Here is a 21067-nt window from a genome sequence, read left to right on the forward strand (position 1 = left end):
TGTCATGGACCCCTTCTCATAAAGTTTTTAAATGGCTGAAAAAAAATACAATGGAAATCAAATCTATTAAAATAACTTAAAAAAACATATTTCAAAAATTCACAGACCTTTTTAAATCTGTCTATGGATTCCTTGGTATTCAACCTAAGCCCATCTGGAACCACAGTTGTCACTTCCAATAGTACTGATTCAATTCTAATTCCTAGAGGCTGCGTAGTATGGAGGCAGATTGGAAGAGAAGAGAAATGAGAATCTTCTCTTTTAGGCAAGTGTCTTTATGTTCCTCAAAAAGGTTAACTTTAATTTCCTCTGCTCAAGTTATTCTTTTTACCCTGGAATGCACTACTCTTCCCATTCAACAAAGAAAGCTGAAGTGACGGCCCATCTGTTCTCTATAGTCATAAAAAAAAAAGGCTTCTAAATTTTTATACCACTTTGTACTACTCAATGTTAATAATTTTTAATATATTCTTTTGTACTAATTGATTATTCAATGAATTCTTAGAAGAAGCATACTGGAATTTTATATTACACTATTTCTGTATTTACCATATGTAACATACAAATGGTACTTTCATACTTGCTGAATTTTTTGTCCCTTTTTTCCTTGTATTTCTGGAATAGTGGTTCTGCCTAAAGTGATCTTAAATAAAAATTCAGAATGGAAAAAAAAGACCTAAACTCAAAATCCCATCCACTGTGACCAACCAAGTTGTGAATATATTCTTATCTGTAGATTTTGCATTTTGTGAATTATACATGATGTTCTAAGAATCTATACTATATTATTTTCTTAGCATGCTCAGGGTCTGAAAAATAAATTTAATGTTTGCCTCAATATTGTGGGAGGGAAAAAAATTAATGTTTATAAAACAAATGTTTTTCAAATCCACCCTTTAAAATATTAGTTCTATTCCTTTTATCATTAGTAGCACACTTTAAAAAAGTTCTATTTCTGAGATTTGTTCAGAAACATTGCTGAGAAAAGCTAGTACTCCTTACAAAAATCAAGCTAGCATTTTTTTCCCAAGACAAAGAAAATTAGCAATCATAAAAAAGGTTCTCGGTGATGTTTTTACACTACTGTCCGGGATTTGAGAGTAGGTTTAGAATTAAGTGTTTGAGCAACATGAGAAGGCCTTTGGTTCTGCTATCATTTAGGGAGTCTGCCCAGTTCAATTCTATTTTACAACAACTATCTTGAAAACTGACGGATAACTGAGAATTCCTTACCTCCGAGAAATTAACAGCCAAGGGGATGATTCCAGCCACGTAACATCCTACCAGCATGGCCAGCGACAGAAGACTAATGGAGATGAAATCATCCATTTTCTTGTCCTTTAGTTATCCCAAAGGACATCAAACTACTACTTTTCCCCCCCTGGGATTTCAAAAGGTGCTTGGTTAAACCCTTGTCGCGGCTCCAAAAAGAAGAGACTTCGGGCATCAACTTGTCAGTTCAGCTCTTTCGGTCAGAGGGACACAGGCTTATGTCAAGTACTTTTCCTGGCCGACTTGAAGGACTAGTTTCCCGGTAGGCGTCCCAGGGAGGGCTTTTGGTGGCCTTATCCACAAGGGATTCAAGAGTGAAGGATTTCTTTTGTTCAATCCGTTGTTACCGAGGAGAGAAGTCAATAAAGAATGTTGCTGAGAGGGAAGGTTTCTTCAATAGGAAAATCACGGCCCTAAATCTGCTGGCACACGGACTGGGGGGGAGGCGGGTGGAGGGGGTACGCTGTGAAGAACGGGCGGCAGGAGTACCGCTCCCACGACCCGAGTCCGCCCGTCGGTGACCTCCCCCTCTCCCCCCCGGGGCCCACAGCAGCCCACCGGCACCAGCCAAATCTCCTCCGGGTCCACAGGGCCGCAGTTCTCTAACTGGAACTTCGGGGGAGAATTCAGCAGAGGCGTGTACAGAGACCAGTCTCCGGCCCATCCCCAGGCGTCCCGGTGGCTGCCCGGCCTCGGCCGGGCGCCTCCACCTCCGCCGCCATTGCAGCCATTGCCGCCAAGTGGCACCTCCTCCAGACATCCACTTCCGGATCTCGGCATTTTTTTTTCCCCTTTCCCCGCCCCCGCCCCGCCTCCTCTACACGTCGCTTCCGGGTCACAACCGTCCTCTCTCAGACACAACATACTTTTGGTTCTCCTCGATCCGGCCAGCCGCCATCTTTGAGTTGGGCTTGTGGGACAGGATCTCCGTCGCTCCGTGAACAACCGGCCCCCTGGAATGGATGTCTGATCATAGCAGCCTAATATTCAGCGTCCTGGAAAGAACAAGATCTGCGCTGCATCCTAGAGGTCCCCCAGCCGTCTCTCCCCCCTCATCAAAGATGGCCAGCCAGGCGTCAGCGACTCCTTTGAAGGTATGGGTCTCTAGTCTCCGAGGGGGTGCTCTCGCGTGGCGGCGCCGCCGACTTCCGGCGGCTCTTCTCGCGGGGATTGGCTGTTAGCGGGGTTGCGGCTCAGCTCGTGTGCAGCGGCTGTGGCGGCGGCAGCGGCGGAGCGCGGCGCGATGGTGAGAGAGGCCTCGGCGGCCGCCCCCGACCCCAAATCCTAACCCTAGGCTGGAAGGACCGCCGCGGAGGCTTCCCCGGCCCCCACGCTTCCACCCTTCCTCCGACGACTTGTCTCCACCTCCTCCGTCTCCGCGTTGTGGCCGACCCCCCCCCCCCCCCCCCGGCCCCACACACACACCCGCCAAGAAGCGGGGCCCGCTCCTGGCACGGGGCCCGCCCGCCAGGCGGCCTCGAGAGCCGCAGCTGCCCGGCGGGAGGCGGGCGCGCTCCTGCCCGGGCCGGAGAGGCCGCCGAGGTGGCCTGCTTCCCTCCCCCACCCCCGAGCCCGAGGCCCCGGGAAGGCTCGGAAAGTTTTCCCTCCAAAAACTGCCCCAAGGTGTTTTAAGGAATGCAGACATTTTGCAGAGTAGTCACGGAACTGACCTTGGAGTTGAATTGCTACTTTCCACGCATGGTGCTGGGGATCGCTTGGTTTCTATTTTTTACTGAGTTAATGATTGAACGTTTGCTTAGCGCTCTATTTTTTTTTTCTTCAGGCCCCGGCCCCCCATACTCCTGCTCTTTTATGTTTTATTACCCGTGCCTTCCCCAAATCAGGGCTGACTATCTAAAAGAGACCAATAGCATAAAGTTTGCAAATCAAGTGAGCTTATGTTGTAAGGTGCTAAATAAGTGTACTTTATTCTGTATTCCTTGAGTTTTAAGATTTGGACGGTCTTGGTATGTCAGTATAAATGAGTTCTATATGCACCGTAGAGAGGAAGTTATTAAATCCTTGCTAAGTTGGAGCAAAAAAAACACCCTAATCGACTAGGGATAATATTTACATCTTTTCGTGAAATATTTTCAATATTTTATCTTTTCATTGATCATGCCTTAAATATTTTTTAATATTTAACTTAGCAATTAATTGAGCAAATTAATCAAAAAGTAAAGGTGCTCCTGATAACTCGCTCCAACATTCGTGTCACCTAACGTTGTTCCGATTTGAATTTAAAATAGGAATCATTAGCAAAATTGAATTCTCTTTGTTCTGAAAAACATTTGCTTTAATATTGTATGACTAGGTTAAACAATATTTCTTTTTAACGAATTTTGAGAGGTATTTAAAATCGGAATATAGGTCTTCTGATTGTGGAACCACCCACATAAGCTACTACAGTATCTTTTCTACAGGGCATGCTGGAAGAGACCATTGCACTGGATTACAACTTGAGCCTAGATGCTTGCTTGTTAGTCGCATGGTAATGTTCAGTGCTGCATTTTAAATGCACTATGGAATGGCACATCTTTATTGTGAGGTCCTTTTAGAACAGTTTCAGGAGGACTTTATGGAGAAGATGGGCTTTGAGTTGGGTTTTAAAGGATGGTAGAAACTGAAATTTGGAAACTAAAGCAAAATGTTGCATTTTAGACTGTTGTATTAGATCATATTTGGAAAGGGAAGATTGAAAAATGAACCAGCAATGCTAGAATGAATTAGAATTGGGGATGGGGATGCGGATGGGGAGAGGATCACTTAGAGTGAAAAATGAAAGATTTTTCTAAATCCTATTTAGGTAGTCATTTGTTTCCTCAGTTTTTGGTAGCTTTTACTATAATTCTTGGTGAAAGGAAGTGCAACTTTGTGTTGGTTGAAACCCAAAAGAGTTAATGAGGAATTCTGGAGACCAAATTTGAGTAGTAGAAGGAATATAACTGAATTTGGTACTAAGTATAATTGGATTTAAAATGAAATATCTCCAGAAAGCTGTGCAAACAGCCCTGGTTTGAGGAAAGAATAAAAATTTTTTAAATGGTGTTAGTATCTTATGATTCCACCACCCCAAAAAAAGAATCTTTCCTTTGAAAATAACAAATCTCTACTACTTCTCCCTTAAATATATTTAGACAGGCTAAATTCCAGGAAAAATTTATCACAGTTGGATAAACCAATAAATAGTCTTTAAGCAAGAAATGGGCGAATTTGCTCAAATCATTGTGGCAGTTATAAGTTAGCCAGTGATAAATATACCAAGTGCAGGTACAGAGTTCAGATATTAATTTGGGGGTTGAATATCAAACAGAGATGGCAAGAAGGAGGAAGAGCAGGGAATATAAGTAGTATTTGACCTTTAGGGAATAGTGAGAAAGGAAGGTGGGAAAAGATTGTAGTAATATTATAGGAATGTATTGAATGCAAAAGAATGGAAAGATTTAAATTTAATCTCTTATTTTAAGAGTAGAGATCATAAATGGTGAGCCACTAGCATTTCAATGAGTGTACTAGTCCAGTGGTCCAAATTACCATATCTTACTAATTGGGACAAAGCCATGTAAAACATGTTCTTTTTATTGATCGCTTTTGTTTTATTTGTCTATGTTATCCCCATCCCACCTTGACATTTTCCTTTGAGGGGAGTTAAGCAAAACAAACCCATTGACCATATTTTATAGTGCAACATTTATTGAGGTGTGGTCCATGGATTCCCCAGGATCCCTGAGGTCCTTTCAGGATAAGTCTTTCCCTCTTTAATACTTTCCCCTTTCCCAATTATCAATTTGTGTGAGGCCAGTTTTTCTCCATTTAATTCAGCCCAAACAATATGTCTCAACAGTGTGACTACAGAAGTATTAAGAGAAGCAACAGAGAATCTAGCTGTCTTCTACAAGTCTTAGAGGTTTCCTCCAAATTTCTCTTGTTATTTATAGAACAAAGGAGATGAGTAATTTAATCACTTCTCACATAATTCAAAATTGTTTTCCATAATGATTGTACCACTTCATAACTCCACCAACTTTGTTACGTGTAAGTCATCTCATAGCCTCTCCAACATGAAGTATGTCTGTCATTTGTCATCTCTGGCAATTTGTTGGATATGTAATGAAACCTCAGAGTTAAATTTATCTTTTAATTATTAGTCTTTTAGAGCAATCTTTCATTTGGTTGTTAATTGCTTTCAGGTACTCTTGAGAACTGTTTGTTCTCAAACTTTCGACCACTCTTCTAATGGGGAATGCATTTTGGTTTTTATACCTCAGCATCAATTTCTTCTATTTCTTAAGTTGCAGATGTAATTGATTACAAAAAAAATTTCCCTCCTAATCAAAGTTTATTCTAACTTAACTTCATTGATAATTGTTTAAGCAAAAACTTTTCTCTGTTTTGTAATTGAAATTGTTATTTTGTTATCTCTATTTCTTGCTTAAGATTTTTTCCCCCAGTTGTGAATTGTGAAAGATGTATTGAATTTCCGTCTTCCTCTATTTTAAAAAATTATATGACCTTTTGTGTTTTTAATTCTTTAGGCCATATTCCATTTGGAACTTAATTATATTATGTTAGATATGTTCATCTAAATCTTATTTTTTTGCCAAATTTATTCCTGTATTTCTTGTTAAATAAGGATTCCTTCTCCAAGTAGTTTATCTTGCCTTTATCTAAAATTTCACCACCATACTTTTATGAGATAAGTATTCCTAGTATCCAAGGTAGAGATGAATAAAACAAAGAAAGATTGCCACTATAACTAATTAATGTTTAAGCAAAAAGTTAAAATAAAGACAATATATCCAAAAAAAATTATTCACTGATAATCATGGATTTATGCCAGGGAGCAAGCAGATTTCAAAATTAGGAAAGCAGTTAACCTGAAAAGTCATGATAAAAACAAAATCACACATTACAGCAAAAGATGCAGAAAAATCCTGACGACACAAATACCCAAAACTTTTACAAGCATATAGGCAGAAGAAAAATCATTTAAAAATGTTTAAAAATGTTTACAACCAAAACTTAGTATAATTTTGAAATGAAGAGACACCAAAAGCTGCCTCACTAGGTACACAGGACTAATACAAAGCTGTAGGCAGCATGTTTACTTAAGTAAACTTAGGGAGGCAACAAAGAAACTAATAAAATAGAAGACTAAATATGAAATTAACACACATAAATCAACATTTTATGAAGAGCAATAACAGAATCTAGGAAGAAATAATAGAAAAACAAAAGCCATTTGAAATCATTACAAAGTCCAGGATTCAGTCTACTCAAACATATTCAAGACTTACAGAACACTTCAGTGAAACAAAGGATGACTTAAATAATTTGGAAGACTTTTGTTGCCTCATAGGCTGTGACAATATAAGGGGAAAATGATATTGTTTATTAAATTAACTTAGAGGTTTAGTGTTATACTAGTCAAACTACTTAGAATGTAAATTGAAAGGAAAAAACCTGAATACTGTATAGTTATAATTATGAAGATTGATTCCAGAGAGTTGAGAAATGCACTTCTTTCCCTTTTTTTAGAGGTGGTGGAGCCATGGGTATAGAATATTGCATATCCTGTCAGATATAGTTAATGTGTTGGTAGATGTTGCTGGACTGAATTTTAATTAAATTTTTTTTTTAATCTTAGTTACAAGGGATGACTTGTTGAGTAACGGAGGGAGCGATTTACATTTGGAAATGAAGGTGATGTAAAAACAAGATGTCAGTAAAGATAAGATTTTTTTAAAAGTAAACCTCATAGTATCGGCCAACTGAGTCGAGTATTAGCTTCAGTAAAGTAGCAAGATATAAAATAAAACTACAAGTCATTATTTTATGTTGTAATAACAAAAACCACCAGGAAATGATAGAGAAATGCCATTCAAAATAACTACAAAATACATAAATATCTGGGAGAGTTATTCTATCACAACACTAAAAACATAATAAACATAATTAAGAAACACTATAGAAATAAAGGAAGACAATCATTGGAGTATAGATATTGCTTATGTTGGAGCCATGTCAGTATTAAAATTTTTAATTTGCAGATTTAATTGTGATACCACTCTTACTGCCAAGAGTTCATTTTTAGAACTAGACAAAGGGATAAATTTCATTTGAAGAAAATGGTCTAGACTCTAAAGGAAAATAGCAAAAGTAGTAATAAAAGGGAAGGAATAGCACATTCATACCTCAAACCATGTTATAAAGAAATAATCTTCAAAAATGGTGGTGGTTCTTAACTCCTGGTAAGGAAGACCTTTCTACCAAAGGAGTTTAAATGTCCTGCAACTTAAGAGTTAGAGAGTTGTGAAGGGAACTAAGGAATTAAGGGATTTGCCTGAGTTATTTAAACAATATTTGTCAGAAACTGAATTTGAAAACAGCTCTTCCTGATTCTTGTGACAGGCTTTTTCCTAGTCACTACACCATTCTGCCAAGAAAAGAAAAATTTTATTTGTGGGCAGTTCACTTTATATTATATAGGGAAAGGACATCTTTCTACCAAACTACCCAATTATACTTCAAGCATCTAAATAATGCTGTCACTTAAATAAAACTAACCTTTCCCATAAAAGTAACACTCATAAAATTGGAGGAAAAATATAGCCATAGGGATTAGTAGTCAATCTTTTTTTTAAGGTGGTTTTTTTTTTTTTTGCAAGGCAAAGCGGGGTTAAGTGGCTTGCCCAAGGCCACACAGCTGGTAATTATTAAGTGTCTGAGGCTGGATTTGAACTCAGGTGCTCCTGACTCTAGGGCCGGTGCTCTATCCACTGAGCCACCTAGCCACCCCAGTAGTCAGTCTTCTAACATTTATGCATCTCCTTTGGGTTGCAAAGTACTTTACCAGAGATAGGTGGGAAATACAGAGATAACAAAATATGGTTCTGGCCTCAAAGAACTTGGGTCTATTCGGCAGAGTATGATATACACAAATAACTTAATACCAAATGAATAGAACTTAGGTAGAAGTATGAAATAAGACTGGAAAAAGATAAGTTGATGCAAGACTACAGAGGGCTTTGAAGATTACACACAAGAGTTTGAACTTTATTGAGTTAACCAGAAATCATCAAACTTATGCTCAAATACCTGTTTTTATAGATTCCTCAACTAAAAATTTTTACACCTTTAATGCAAAAAATATATTTTTTAACATTTACATTTTAAAATGTAAAAAAGCATTATCTCACAGATGGGCAAAACATGATTTATTGACTCCCCAGACCGTGGGGAGCCACTGAAGGTTTTTTGTCCATAAGAATAATGTACACAATAATGCACACACATTTGTCCATAAGAATAATGTACACAGGTAGTAGTTTAGTTTCCTAAAATGTCATTGTGTATGTAGCTATGAGGAACTGTAGCTGGGGAGTTGTTAGTCTTTTGTAACTTATTAGGTGAAAACCTCTGATTTGAGTTAAGGTTGTGGCAAAAGAATCAAAAGGAAGGAATATGTATGAGACAGATTTTTAAGAATAAAGAATAATAAGATTTTAGGTTCAGAATACAAAAAAAAAATATTTTGAAGGAATGATTGGTGATTTCTATTTTTTTTTGCCAAGTAATGGTCTCTTGGGACTTTAAAAGAGAGTCCAAATCAAAATAATGTGCCTAAATCTTACGTTATGCAGTCCCATAAATATTTAGCAAATGAACTATAACACTTTTTTTTATGTTTTGTTAAGAGTTATTTTAGTCTTGAACATGGGTTTCAGATTATGCTTTGAACACTCAAATCCTACAAAGAAACTTAATTTGTCTTTTTTTCTTCTGCAGTCTCACACCATTTTGTTGGTACAGCCTACCAAGAGGCCAGAAGGCCGAACTTATGCTGATTATGAATCAGTGAATGAATGCATGGAAGGTAAGTTAGCACTAGATGAGTTTGGTGATACAAAAATTTATACACACAGGATGAAAAGTCATCAGACTGATTTTCTTTTTAAAATACTACTATTGAAATCTTTGGGGTCTTACATCCCATATATTCCCTCTTCTCAAGAACCATCACTCTGATAAAAAGTATTTTGTTTAATATTAAAAAGAAGAAAGGAAGAGAGAGGGTATCAGGAAAAAAAAATAATCTGACCTTGTATGTAATGTTCCCCATTTATGGATCAGACATCTGTAAAGTTGAAGGTGGGTAGAGTGGGTCTTTTCATATCTCTTCTTTGAAGTGAGATAATTTTAAGAGCCACAAACGAAAATATATTTCATTAGCACACCTCATAAGTTCTGGCTAAACTCAGGTTAATATCTTAAAAGCAAGAAATATAGTTATGAAATTAACTTCCAGTCAAAAGATCTAGTTTTATTGTTCTGCAAATAATAAGCACAGGCTATGTTTTACTATATATAGATGATAATAGAGAGCAGTAGAAACAGAAGCCCAATTTATCATCACCCTTGTGATATTTTAGGATGCTATCCTCATATTGAAAATTAACAAACTTCATTTTTAAATTTGATGAACTATTCAGAGCACACAGTCTAGATCTAAAAAAGCTAATATATAATGTAGTTCATTGCTAATAAATCAATTATTTTTTTAATTATATTTAAAGATAGTTTTTAATATTTGTTTTTGTAAAAATTTTTTCCTTCCCTCCACCCTAAGATAATAAGTAATCTGATAGAGTCACTAATGTTATACATATTTCCATATTATTCATGCTGTGGAAGAATAAAATAAAAAAAGAAGATAAAACCATGAGAAGGAAAAAAAGCAAAAACTAAATTTAAAGAGGTGAAAATAATACCATTTGATCTGCATTCAGGTTCCATAGTTCTTTTTCTAGATGTGGATGGCACTTTTCTGTCATATGTCTTTGATCAGACAGCAGCATTTTTTTAAGTATGATTTTGGTTTATTAATATTATTACAATAATTTTATTATAAGAGCAAACATAAATACCCCCCCACCCCACCCCCCAGAAGATGAGAAACCTTAAGAATAGTGAGACAGAGAGAAAAAAATACACTTCAATCTGCATTCAGATTCCAATGGCTTTGTCTCTGGGGGTGAGTTGCTGCCTTTATCAAAAGTCCACCAGAGAAGTTGCTTCAATATTTTTACCACAGTTGGTATTACTGGTTGTATTTCCCTCCACTCTATTCTTCTCCACTCATTTATTCTATTCTCTCTCTTTCCTTTCATCCTGGCCCTGTCCAAAAGTGTGTTGTATCTGAGTACCCTCTCTTACAATCTTCCCTCTCTTCTATCACCTATTCTTCCCCCCCCCCCCCATTTCCCTCTTATCCCATCCCTTTCTTCTTATTTTTGTCTAGGATAAGATAGATTTCTTCACCCTATTAAGTGTGTATGTTATTTCCTCTCTGAGCCATTTCTGATGAGAATGAAGGCTCACTCATTCCCCCTTGCCTTCCCCTGTTCCATTGAAAAAGCTTTTTTCTTGATTCTTAATGTGAAATTTCTTAGCTCCTTCTTCCTCTCCTTTCCCTTCCTCTCAGCACTTGCCTTTGTCACCCATTGACTCATCTTTTTATTATATTATACCATTATATTCCACTCCTTCCTGTGCCCTGTCTACATATGATCCTTCTAACAGCTCTTATTAATGAGAAAGTTCATATGAGTTATCAATATCTGATTCCCATGCAGTAATACAAACAGTTCAGTATCATTAAGTTCCTCATAGTTAGTCCCTCTCTTCCGCTCCCTCTATGGTTCACTGGAGTCTTGTACTTGGAGATCAAACTTTCTGTTCAGCTCTGGTTGTTTCCAGTAGTAAAGTTTGAAAGTCCCCTGTTTCATTGAAAGTCCATCTTTTCCCCTGAAAGAGGATGTTCAGTTTTGCTGGGTAGTTGATTCTTGGTTGTAAACCGATCTTTTGTCTTCCAGAATATCATACTCCAATTCCTATGAACCCTTAATGTAGATGTTGCCAGATCCTATGTAATCCTGACTATGGAGCCTTTGGTAGTTGAATTGTTTGTTTCTGGCAGCTTTTAGAATTTTCTCTTTGATTTGGGAGTTTTGGAATTTGGCTATAATATTCCTGGAAGTTTTTCTTTTGGAATCTCTTTCAGGAGGTGATTGGTGAATTCCCTCAGTTTCTGTTTTACCCTCTGCTTCTAGGATCTCAGGGCAATTTTGCTGTATTGTTTCTTGAAAAATGAAGTCTTGGCTCTTTTCCTGGTCATGACTTTCAGATAGCCCAGTAGTTTTTAATTATTTCTTCTGGATCTGTTTTTGAGGTCAGTTATTTTTCCAATGAGATTTAACATTTTCTTCTAATTTTTGGCTTTTTTTTTTTTTTTGGAAGAGTTTTATTTCTTCCTGATTTCTTGCCAAGTCATCAGCTTCCTTAGTTCCATTCTGCATTTGAAGGAGTTATTTTCTTCAGAGAGCTTTTTTATCTCCTTTTCCAGCTGGCCAATTCTTTTTAAGGCATTGTTCTCATTTGCCTTTTGCTTTTTCCATTAGGCCTAAACTGGTTTTTAACATTATTTTCTTCAGTATTTTTTTGAATTTCTTTCACTAAGCTACTGCTTTGGTTTTCATGATTTTTCTGCAATTGCTCTCATTTCTCCTCCAAATTTTTCCTCCACCTCCCTTAATTGCTTTTCAAAATCTTTTTTGAGCTCATCCAGTGTGAGCCCATTCTCTTGGAGGTTTGGACACGGAAGCTTCAATTTTGTCATCATCTGAGTTTTGATCTTCCATGGGACTAAAGTAATTTTATATGGTCAGATTCGTCTTTTTCTGTTGTTTACTCATTTCCTCAGCCCAAGACTAATTTACAACACTTCCAAGATTTGGGGGGTTTTTGGGGGGCCCCACTGGAACCTTTATTCCTCCAAGGTCTTATGTTCTCTTGCCTGTGCTTTGATCTGTAGATGACCACAGCACTCCCCTCTGCCCTGGAGCTATCTTATTATGGAAGGCCAAACTGAAAGTGAGTGTGGGTAAATAGTAGAGTCTGCCCCAGGAAGAGCAGAGAGATTTCTGCAGTCTACCCTGACCCCCTTACTGTCTGTGGGCTGTGCTTTGGAAGTGTAGACTGGTTTGCCCCGATTCTCACTTGCAGGTTCTGCAGCTGGTGCTCCTCACTCCATGCTCATTCTAGTGCAGCAGAGTTCTCTCACCGCCTCTTCAAGCTGTTCTGGGTGATCCCTGGGCTGAGCTGCAGCAGGGGCTTTTTTCCAACTCCTGGTGGTGAAACCCACCTTTCCTGTGGAACTTCTAAGTTATCTTGGACTGGGAAAATGTATCACTCAGTCTTTCTGTGGGTTTTGCCCCTCTAAATTTTAACTACAGTCATAATTTGACAGCTTTTGGAGTTTTTTAGGGAAGGAGTTCCTGGGAAATGCTGCCTTCACTTCATCTTGGCTCTGCCCCACAGCAGCATCTTTTAAGACATTTGTAAGAGAATAAGCATGGCATAATTTTTTTTTTTATCAATGCTTAATAATTGCTTGTTGATTGAGTTTTTCACTTTAAGAAAGCCTTAGGGGCGGCTAGGTGGCGTAGTGGATAAAGCACCAGCCCTGGAGTCAGGAGTACCTGGGTTCAAATCCAGTCTCAGATACTTAATAATTACCTAGCTGTGTGACCTTGGGCAAGCCACTTAACCCCGTTTGCCTTGCAAAAAAAAAAAACCTAAAAAAAAAAAGAAAGCCTTAAAAGATAGAAGTCAGTAGTAGGAAGAAAGTCTTATTCCACTATTAAAGGGTTGAGGAAGTTTTCCCTACCTCAAAGGTCTTGTTCAATGAATATCAAAAATTACGAGAGGTTATGAATTCCTAATTATGAATTCCTTAAATTTATGGTTAGAAAGCAATTGTTTCTGAAACTTTTTTATATTTTCAAAAGCGAAATAGAAACCTTATCTATTAACTAGCACTATAAGCACATTATCTTTTATTTGCCCAGATAGTAATAATAGCTCGTGTTTGTCATAATTTAAGGTTTGTAAAGTACTTTACAGACATGCGTTATAATCATTTGACACTGACAACTCTGTAAAGTATATAGTAGAGTGCTCATATTCTGAATTTTACAGATTAGAAAACTGAGGCACACAACCTAGCAAATAATATTTCCTATTAAATGACTAACTAATACTCTTTTCTTATGTTGCTCTCCCTTTCCAGTGATTCTGCATATTCCAAATCCTGCCATCAGAACCCTTGTTTTCTTTTCAAATAAGCACAAACAAAACAAAGCAAAACACATTGGTCATGTCTGAAAATGTGCTTTAATACATATCTATGTATCTCTAATGAAAGGTAGAATGCTTGCTTTATCTTTGTTTCTCAGAAGTCACAGTCTGATGTTTTTCCTTTACATTATTATGGTTATATTATTTGTTCTCCTGCCTACTTAGTCTGCCTCAGTTCACATTAGCCTTTCCAAGTTTCTTTGAGTTTATTCTCTGAATGAGACATTAATAATTCCTTATAGCTCAGTAATATTTTATTACATTCATATACCATTGGTTTGTTCATTCAATAGACAACTATTTTCTTTCCATTGTTTTTTGTTATTACAAATAGTTCTGAGGTTTGTATGTGTATATGCCTTTGCATATGACCTTTCCCTCTGCCTTCTCTGAACTCCTTGGGATATGTGCTTATCTGTGACATCTTTAGGTTGAGGGATATATATTTAGTGTAATATTAGATGTGTATTTAGCTATACAACTCATTGTGACATGGAAGAATAAAAACCAGAATTCCAGGCTGTTTGATCAGCTAAACAGTGAATTCCTTTATTCAAGTTCTATAACACCTCACTGTGGTAAATATATTGCATGATAATGAATTCATGAAAAGTCAGATAACACTTAAACAGAGTGATAAACCCAATATTAATCAAAATGCCCTAGGTCTTTGTAAACTTTACATTAAAGTACAATTCAAAGCCACAAATTTGTATAAAATCTTGTTTCTCTCTTTCTAGGAGTTTGTAAAATGTATGAAGAGCATCTGAAGAGAATGAATCCCAACAGTCCCTCCATCACATATGACATCAGTCAGTTGTTTGATTTCATTGATGATCTGGCAGATCTTAGCTGCCTTGTGTAAGTATCATCTGCCAATGTAAATGATTTAAATTTTTTTATTTTTACTTTTTTTTTAGTTTCTCTTGCCTTCAAAAAAGAATTGCTGATTGAATTTAATACTGCAATTTTGTACATTTCTCAGTCTACCATTTGAGTAAGGATTTTATATCTTAGAATTAGAGGCACTGGAAGTTTCTAAAGTTCTGTTTATTGAATGAGTATCAGTTTTTGTTCAAAGGTATTGAGGATTGCTGTTGCTGAAAATCATATTTTAATACCATTTATTTAAAGAATAGATCAAAATGCATCGGCTCGGCCAAAAAGCTATAAAACTATGCATACCCTTTGATTGAACAATACCACTGTTAGGTCTATGTCATAAAGACATCCCCCCAAAAAGGGGAAAAGGACCTATTTGTACAAAAATATTTATAGCAGCTCTTTTTGTGGTGGCTGAGAATTGAAAATCAAAGTGATACCCACCATTAATTGGGGAATGCTAAACAAACTGATTTGTAAATGGACTATTATTGTGCAATAAGAAATGATAAGTAGGATCACCTCAGAAAAACCTGAAATGACTTAGATTTATTGATGCATGGTGAAATAAACAGAACCAGGAGAAAATTCTACACAGTGATAGCAATATTGTTTGATGAAGAATTGTGACTGATTTAACTATTCTCAGCAATATAATACTCCAAGACAATCCCAATGGATTAATGACAAAATTTACTATTCACCTCCAGAGAAGGAACTGATATTGTTTGAATAAACTCAAGCATGCTATTTTCCACTTTTTCTTTTATTCAAATCTTGAACAAAATGAATATTATAGAAATAGTTTACATGTTTGAACCTGTATAACCTGTATCTGATTGTTTACCAACTCAGGGAGGAGAAAGAAAGAAGGAAGGATAGAATTTGGAATTCAACTTTAAATAAAAATATTTTTAAAAATTGAAAAGATACATAGGATCAGGATGGAATTTATGTGCTGTTAGTGACTTTTTGCATGTGTATTCGTATCTAATTAGAAAACACTGATCTTATGAACTAGCAGTACTTAAAATGCTAAGTAGCTAACTGAACATAAATTTTGTATTTGAGGTACTGTGCTAGGTGCTTTATGAGGCTCAAAAATGAGTAAGGTATAGATAGTCTTCCACTATAGTAAACAACAAAATAATAAATAGAATAAGAGGTCTAAAAAGTTGCTATAGATTTGGAAAGACTTCATAAAGAAAAATGGCATTTGAGTGAGGGTGGAAATAGTAACAGCCCTTCTCAGAAGGACATGGATAAGGGGAAAGACAATTTAGCTGGAAGAAACTGCTTGATGAACCAAGGAAATGAAATAAAGGTTATTTTTAAGGAATGATGCATTACTCATTTAGCATAGAATACTAAGGAGACTATGAACTATATTTTTTCTTGAGGACACTAGATAAATACACAATAATTGCTTGAAAATTTACATGTCCTCTAGTAGTCAAGAATACTTGCTGAGGATTTGAAGTATATCAAATAGCTAAAGCAGTACATACTAATTGACTGGAAACTGTACTTTGCAAAGGAATATCCCTTAGGACACTGTAAGGAAAACTAGACCTGTCCAAGGAGGCTGACTAGGTAAAGGAAAAAAGAGCACTTGGGTACTTGTGGTTAATGCTTTATTATTATAATACAGGCCTCTTTGAACATCAACAAAGCTGTGTTTGGCTTGGAATAGAATTCCTTCAGGCAAGGACTAATAATACTTAGTTAAATAAATAAAGCTTGATGTCTTTTTTGTTGGTGTTTTTTAGGGCAGTAAACATAAGTGGTTTGCCCAGGGTCACAAAACTAGCAAGTTTGAGTTTGATACTGAATTTGAATACAGTTCCACTTGACTCCAGAGCCATTTCCCATAAATGCTTGTATCCTTAACTAATTCAAGTTAACCCTTTACTTGGGACAGTAACTATAATAAGGAGGGGATGGTAAATGTATTCCTCTTCCTCATAGACCTTCCCTTCTCTGTAGAATGTATGCTTCTTGAGAGTAAAGAATTTTTCTCATCTTGCAGTATACTGCAAATAGCAAGTGTTTGATAAATGTTTTGGGATTCAAAAAACCAATGTTTTGCATCTTCTTCATTGCCCAGCACAGTGTATTGCTCATTATGAACATCTAAATACTTGTGAATATATGAGGGAATGGAATGTAGCGAGAGGTGATGTGGACATGAGAGAGAAGTAGAAAGGTTGGGGGAACATAATAATTGATGAGATCTTTGAACTTTAGAGCTTGAATGTGATTTTTGTGATGGTTAGTCTATAAAATTGGTTAATCAGAGGGTGAAATGATAAAAATCAAAAGTACTTTAATAAAATTAAAGTGATTGGTTACCTGTAAAATGGGTCAGAAATAGGAGAGGCTGAAGGTTGGAATTGTCCTTGTGAGGTAATAAAGTTGATAATTTTGAGAAGGGAATAGATAAAAAAGATTGTGAAGGTAATTTCCACAGTTTGCATATTGAGAGTGAGGGAGGAAGAATCAAAGAAAGATGACCTCACAGTTTCAAGCCTGGATGAAAGAAAGGTGGCACTAGTAATAGTAAAAAAGAGAATTAGGAGAAAGGAGCTGATTGTGAGGGAGATATTTTCCAGTTTGGACAAGCAGGTATGATATGAGAAAGAAAATTTGGACCATATAAATAGAAACATGAAAATCTCTTGCATCGAAGTGGTAGCAGTACAAGGATATATAACCTTGAGAACTGTCTACATTTCAAAATGTAAAGAGGAATCAGTAATGCATTAGGAAGAGAATCTGATTTGTGAGGAGTGTTAATAGTTGAAGAAGGAGGATAGGAGCAAATGAGAAAATGTTATTCTGTAATCTCTTGACACATTTTAAATTTTCTTCAAATTTTTCCCATTTGTACAGACCTTAGAAAACTACATCCACCATTCAAACAATTATTAAATGCATAGTGTTTTCCTAGGCAATGGGGCTTACAACAACAAAAATAAAACAACCCCTCCCTGCCCTTAAGGAACCTCCATCTTGCCTTTGTCTTCCTTTTCTAAAATGGGACTAATTATACTTAGTACTTGTTCCTTTGATAGAAAAATAACATAAAAAGACAATTTTTGAAAGAAACTTTCAAAAGGATTGGAAGCTTAGAGATAAAGTATAAGTCTGCATGTACTAAAGACAAAACTATCCCTTTGGGTATATCTATCATATTCCCACCAGATGGTGCATGTAGCTTGTGAGATGCTCATTCTTCATTACATTCATGGATAATCTTTATTTGCCTGATAAAGACACTGTGAATCTGAATGATGAATTTGCTGTTTCAGTTAAGTTTCATTTTAGGTGAACTTAAATGTTAATCTCTGTTCTTGGAAACTTCTAAGACTTAAGTTTTAATAACCCTCTTGTCCAGGAGGAGGTCATGACTGTTAATGATAGTCCCTGTTCTTAATGTTTTCCCTTTATAAGTTTTTTAATTTTAATGTTTTCCTTAGTTACATGTTAAAACAATTTTTAATGGTTTTTTTTTAAATTTTGAGTCCCAAATTCTTTCCCTGTTCCCCTCTCCCTTGTCCCTTTATTGAGAAGACAAAAATTTGATATAGGAAGTCAGTCACTGTTGATCTTTGTAGAGTTATTACTATGTTACTGTTCTTCTGGTTCTACTCATTCCATCATCAGTTGAAAAACAGCAGTTCAGTAAGTATTTCCAGGTTTTTCTGAGAGCAGCCTGCTCATCATTTCTTATAAAGCATAGTAGTATCCCATTACAATTGTATATATCACAACTTCTTCAGCCATTCCCCCAATGGATTACCATCCTCTCAATTTTCCAATTCTTTGCCACCGAAAAAGAGCTGCTGTAAATAGTTTTGTACATATAGGTCCTTTTTTTTTTCCTTTTAATTTCTTTGGGATGCAGACCTAGTAGTGATATTGCTGCATCAAAAAGGATGTGCAGTTTTATAATTTCTTTGAGCATAGTTCTTAATTGCTTTACAGAATGATTGGATCAGTTTACAGTTCTACCACAAGTGCAGTAGGGTCCCAGTTTTTCCACATATCCGTCAAGATTTGTTATTTTCCTTTTCTGTCACATTAGCCATTCTGATTGGTGTGAAGTGGTTATCTCAGTTTTAATTTGCATTTCCATAAGAGCTATTTAGAAAATGGATTATAGATTCTTAGTTTTATTCCTTAAGACACTATCTAGTTTTTGAATTTTTTATTTTTCAAGACAAGTACTAAAAACTGATCTGGGTTTCATCTACATCTATGGAGACTATAACATGGCCATTTTGGAGAGTATTTTTTAATATTAAGTGTAATTTATAAATAGCTTGCTGCAGATCACCTTGCTTATTGTTTAGTTTCACTATTATGTCTACTGGCTTCCTGATCAACCTGTTTCACTAGCTTTATTTCTATGGGGGGGTAGGGGAGCAGGACAATTTACCACAGTAACCCTGCTTATTGCTTTTCTATTCCCCAGGTATCGAGCGGACACTCAGACATACCAGCCCTACAACAAAGATTGGATTAAAGAGAAGATTTATGTGCTTCTCCGTCGGCAGGCCCAACAAGCCGGCAAATAATTCCAATGGTAGCCTTGGGGGGGATGGGAGGAGGGCTTGGAAAACAGGTATGTACAGCGTGCTGTAGGGGGAGCTTTGTATTATAGAAGTCCTGTTTCCATTTTGTTACAATCTAGCCAAGGTCGAATGTATTAGGAGATTTTTGTCTTGTTCAATCTGAAGCCCTTGTCCCTCCTCAATTTCTTTTTCTTTTTTTACTAAAAAGTAGCTGAAAATTTCTCTTCGGTCAGTTAGCACTTGGTTACAGTTCTTCCAGCTGTTCATATCTGCTTCATAGTTTAACCTTCTGTGTGAGGGTTTTCCAAAATTTAGTTTTGTCCTCAAAACTCAAATGCTTAATAGAGAATACAATAAATGCTCTTTAGTTAAGCTTTCTTTGAGTATTTTTTAAAAAAAAAACAATACTTTTTACTAGCTACAGTAGTTAATAAAAATGGCACATTGACTGAGCTGTATACATCTTGTTGTTATATCATACAAGAAGCTTTTATCTTATTTTTCTGATATAGTAAGTCTCAACTATTTTATAGCTTGTAGGTTTACACCTACTACTCTGAATCTCTTGATTCCTAGTGACGTAGTCTTTATACAATGACATCCAGTTCACAGTTTTTGTTCAAGTATTTTTGCTATGAATGAATGTCCTGGCTACTCAACTTAGAACTTTAAACATTTCAGCAGTATATAGAAAATATATAGTATCTAAGAAATGAGAGTATGTAGAAAATGAGAGAAGAGCCAACTAGCAATTAAAAAATAAGTGATAAATTTATCATTTTCTTAGACAACCTGGGGAATGTCTATACTTTCAATTTACCATTCTCTTAATATCCACATTTTCCTAGTTCTCTTTTCAGATATTAGAAACTTAGGGGAACTTTCTAAATTCACTACATTCTTTTGACCTTAATCCTGCTCAAGTGTCAGGGTCACCACAAGATAGGCAGCTTATTGAATATCTTTGTGGTAGGTCAGGATCAACAAACTATATGCTGATGAGCCAGCTAAAAATACTTTTTATATTCTAAAATTTTACTGTGTTAGATAATTGGTAAAGTGCCATTGCAGTGCCTGGTACATAGTGAGTATTATATGTTAGCTAATATTTTAAAATGTTAAAGCATTATTAATGGAGTTGACCCTTGGTTTACCAACATATTAGGTAAATGATTTAAGAGTAAATCACTATGTGCAGGAGGTCTAGACTAATTCACATAGATCCAAGCCTTGTCGTTTTTCTTCATCAATTGAGCAAAGAACCAAAATGTATGAGTGCTTAATAGTGCTAATGTTCTGGAATTCAATGTGCTAGAGCAATGGTATCAAACTCAAATAGAACCAGATTCCTGCAAGACACATAATTGACCTAGAAAATCACAAACATTATCTGTGTTGTATTTTTTTTTCCCAATTACATTTTAATCTGGTTCTGGCCTAAGGAGTTTTTGGTACCTTTATTGCCTAATAAATTCATATTCCTGCTTGATGTTTTGCCATGGTCAATTAAAAATAAACTTGTTTAAAAAATAAATTTTTATTTGAATAAGTCAGATTATATCTTTTCCCTCTAGTTTTACCGATAGAATAGCCTTGTTATTTTCAACTGTTTTTTTTTTAAAAACCAACTTGAGAGCTCAGGTTTAGATAATTTGATTCAATATAGATTAAAGACTAATTTCTTGAAGGCAAAGGGATCAAATACATAACCCACAACACTCCCCTACTGTCGCCTAAGCCATTTTAAGATGTAGTTAGGAAATATTTAACAAATATAAAATAAAAATAGATGAAACTTAGATAATGTTATATTAAAAAACTAGCAGGATGTGGCCCTCCAGGCATTGATACCACTTGTTTATATAGCAGTATCTAATTTTTTTTAACCAAAATTACCTAACTCCATATGCATGCTAAATCATGTTGTTACATAAAACTTTTTTCACTGAATTTTTATAGTTAACCATAACTATTCTTGAGGTTTCAGGGTTTAAATTGTAGTTTTTTAGAAATCTGTTTTGTTGTAATTACTCAAATGGCATTGAGTAATTTAATATACATTATATTTTTAATATTCATACAGATTATACCATTTCCACTATTTAAATGCAGCAAGCAGTATTCATGTTATTGGTCGA

General features: G+C 36.0%; 2 protein-coding genes across 7 annotated transcripts in view; one reads left to right on the forward strand and one right to left on the reverse strand.

The window, feature by feature from the left end:
* The window catches only part of SLC39A9 (solute carrier family 39 member 9), a 50319-nt gene extending 47913 nt beyond the window's left edge, over nt 1–2406 (reverse strand). Inside the window, exon 1 of one of the 3 annotated variants that reach the window (XM_074236035.1) lies at nt 2139–2406. In XM_074236035.1, coding sequence (XP_074092136.1) covers nt 2139–2246 — 108 coding nt within the window. In that variant the 5' untranslated portion in view covers nt 2247–2406. Of the gene's footprint in view, nt 1–1233; nt 1954–2138 lie in introns of those variants that run through there. The other 2 variants (XM_074236033.1, XM_074236034.1) reach the window with 2 other exon arrangements.
* Nucleotides 2101–20416, forward strand: ERH (ERH mRNA splicing and mitosis factor). Of its 4 annotated transcripts, none has more exons than XM_074236037.1 (5): nt 2278–2366; nt 6920–6975; nt 9061–9148; nt 14211–14331; nt 18830–20416. In XM_074236037.1, exons 2-5 carry the CDS (start codon nt 6970–6972, stop codon nt 18930–18932), a joined length of 318 nt encoding a protein of 105 aa, XP_074092138.1. In that variant the 5' UTR covers nt 2278–2366; nt 6920–6969; the 3' UTR covers nt 18933–20416. The 4 variants fall into 4 exon arrangements, with proteins under 4 accessions (XP_074092137.1, XP_074092138.1, XP_074092139.1 ...); XM_074236038.1 differs by lacking the exon at nt 2278–2366 and adding an exon at nt 2376–2518; XM_074236036.1 differs by lacking the exon at nt 6920–6975 and having other exon boundaries at nt 2101–2366.
* The last annotated feature ends 651 nt before the right edge of the window (nt 20417–21067 follow it).

This window comes from Macrotis lagotis, chromosome 4 (genome assembly GCF_037893015.1).
Source record: "Macrotis lagotis isolate mMagLag1 chromosome 4, bilby.v1.9.chrom.fasta, whole genome shotgun sequence".
Lineage (NCBI taxonomy): Eukaryota > Metazoa > Chordata > Mammalia > Peramelemorphia > Peramelidae > Macrotis > Macrotis lagotis.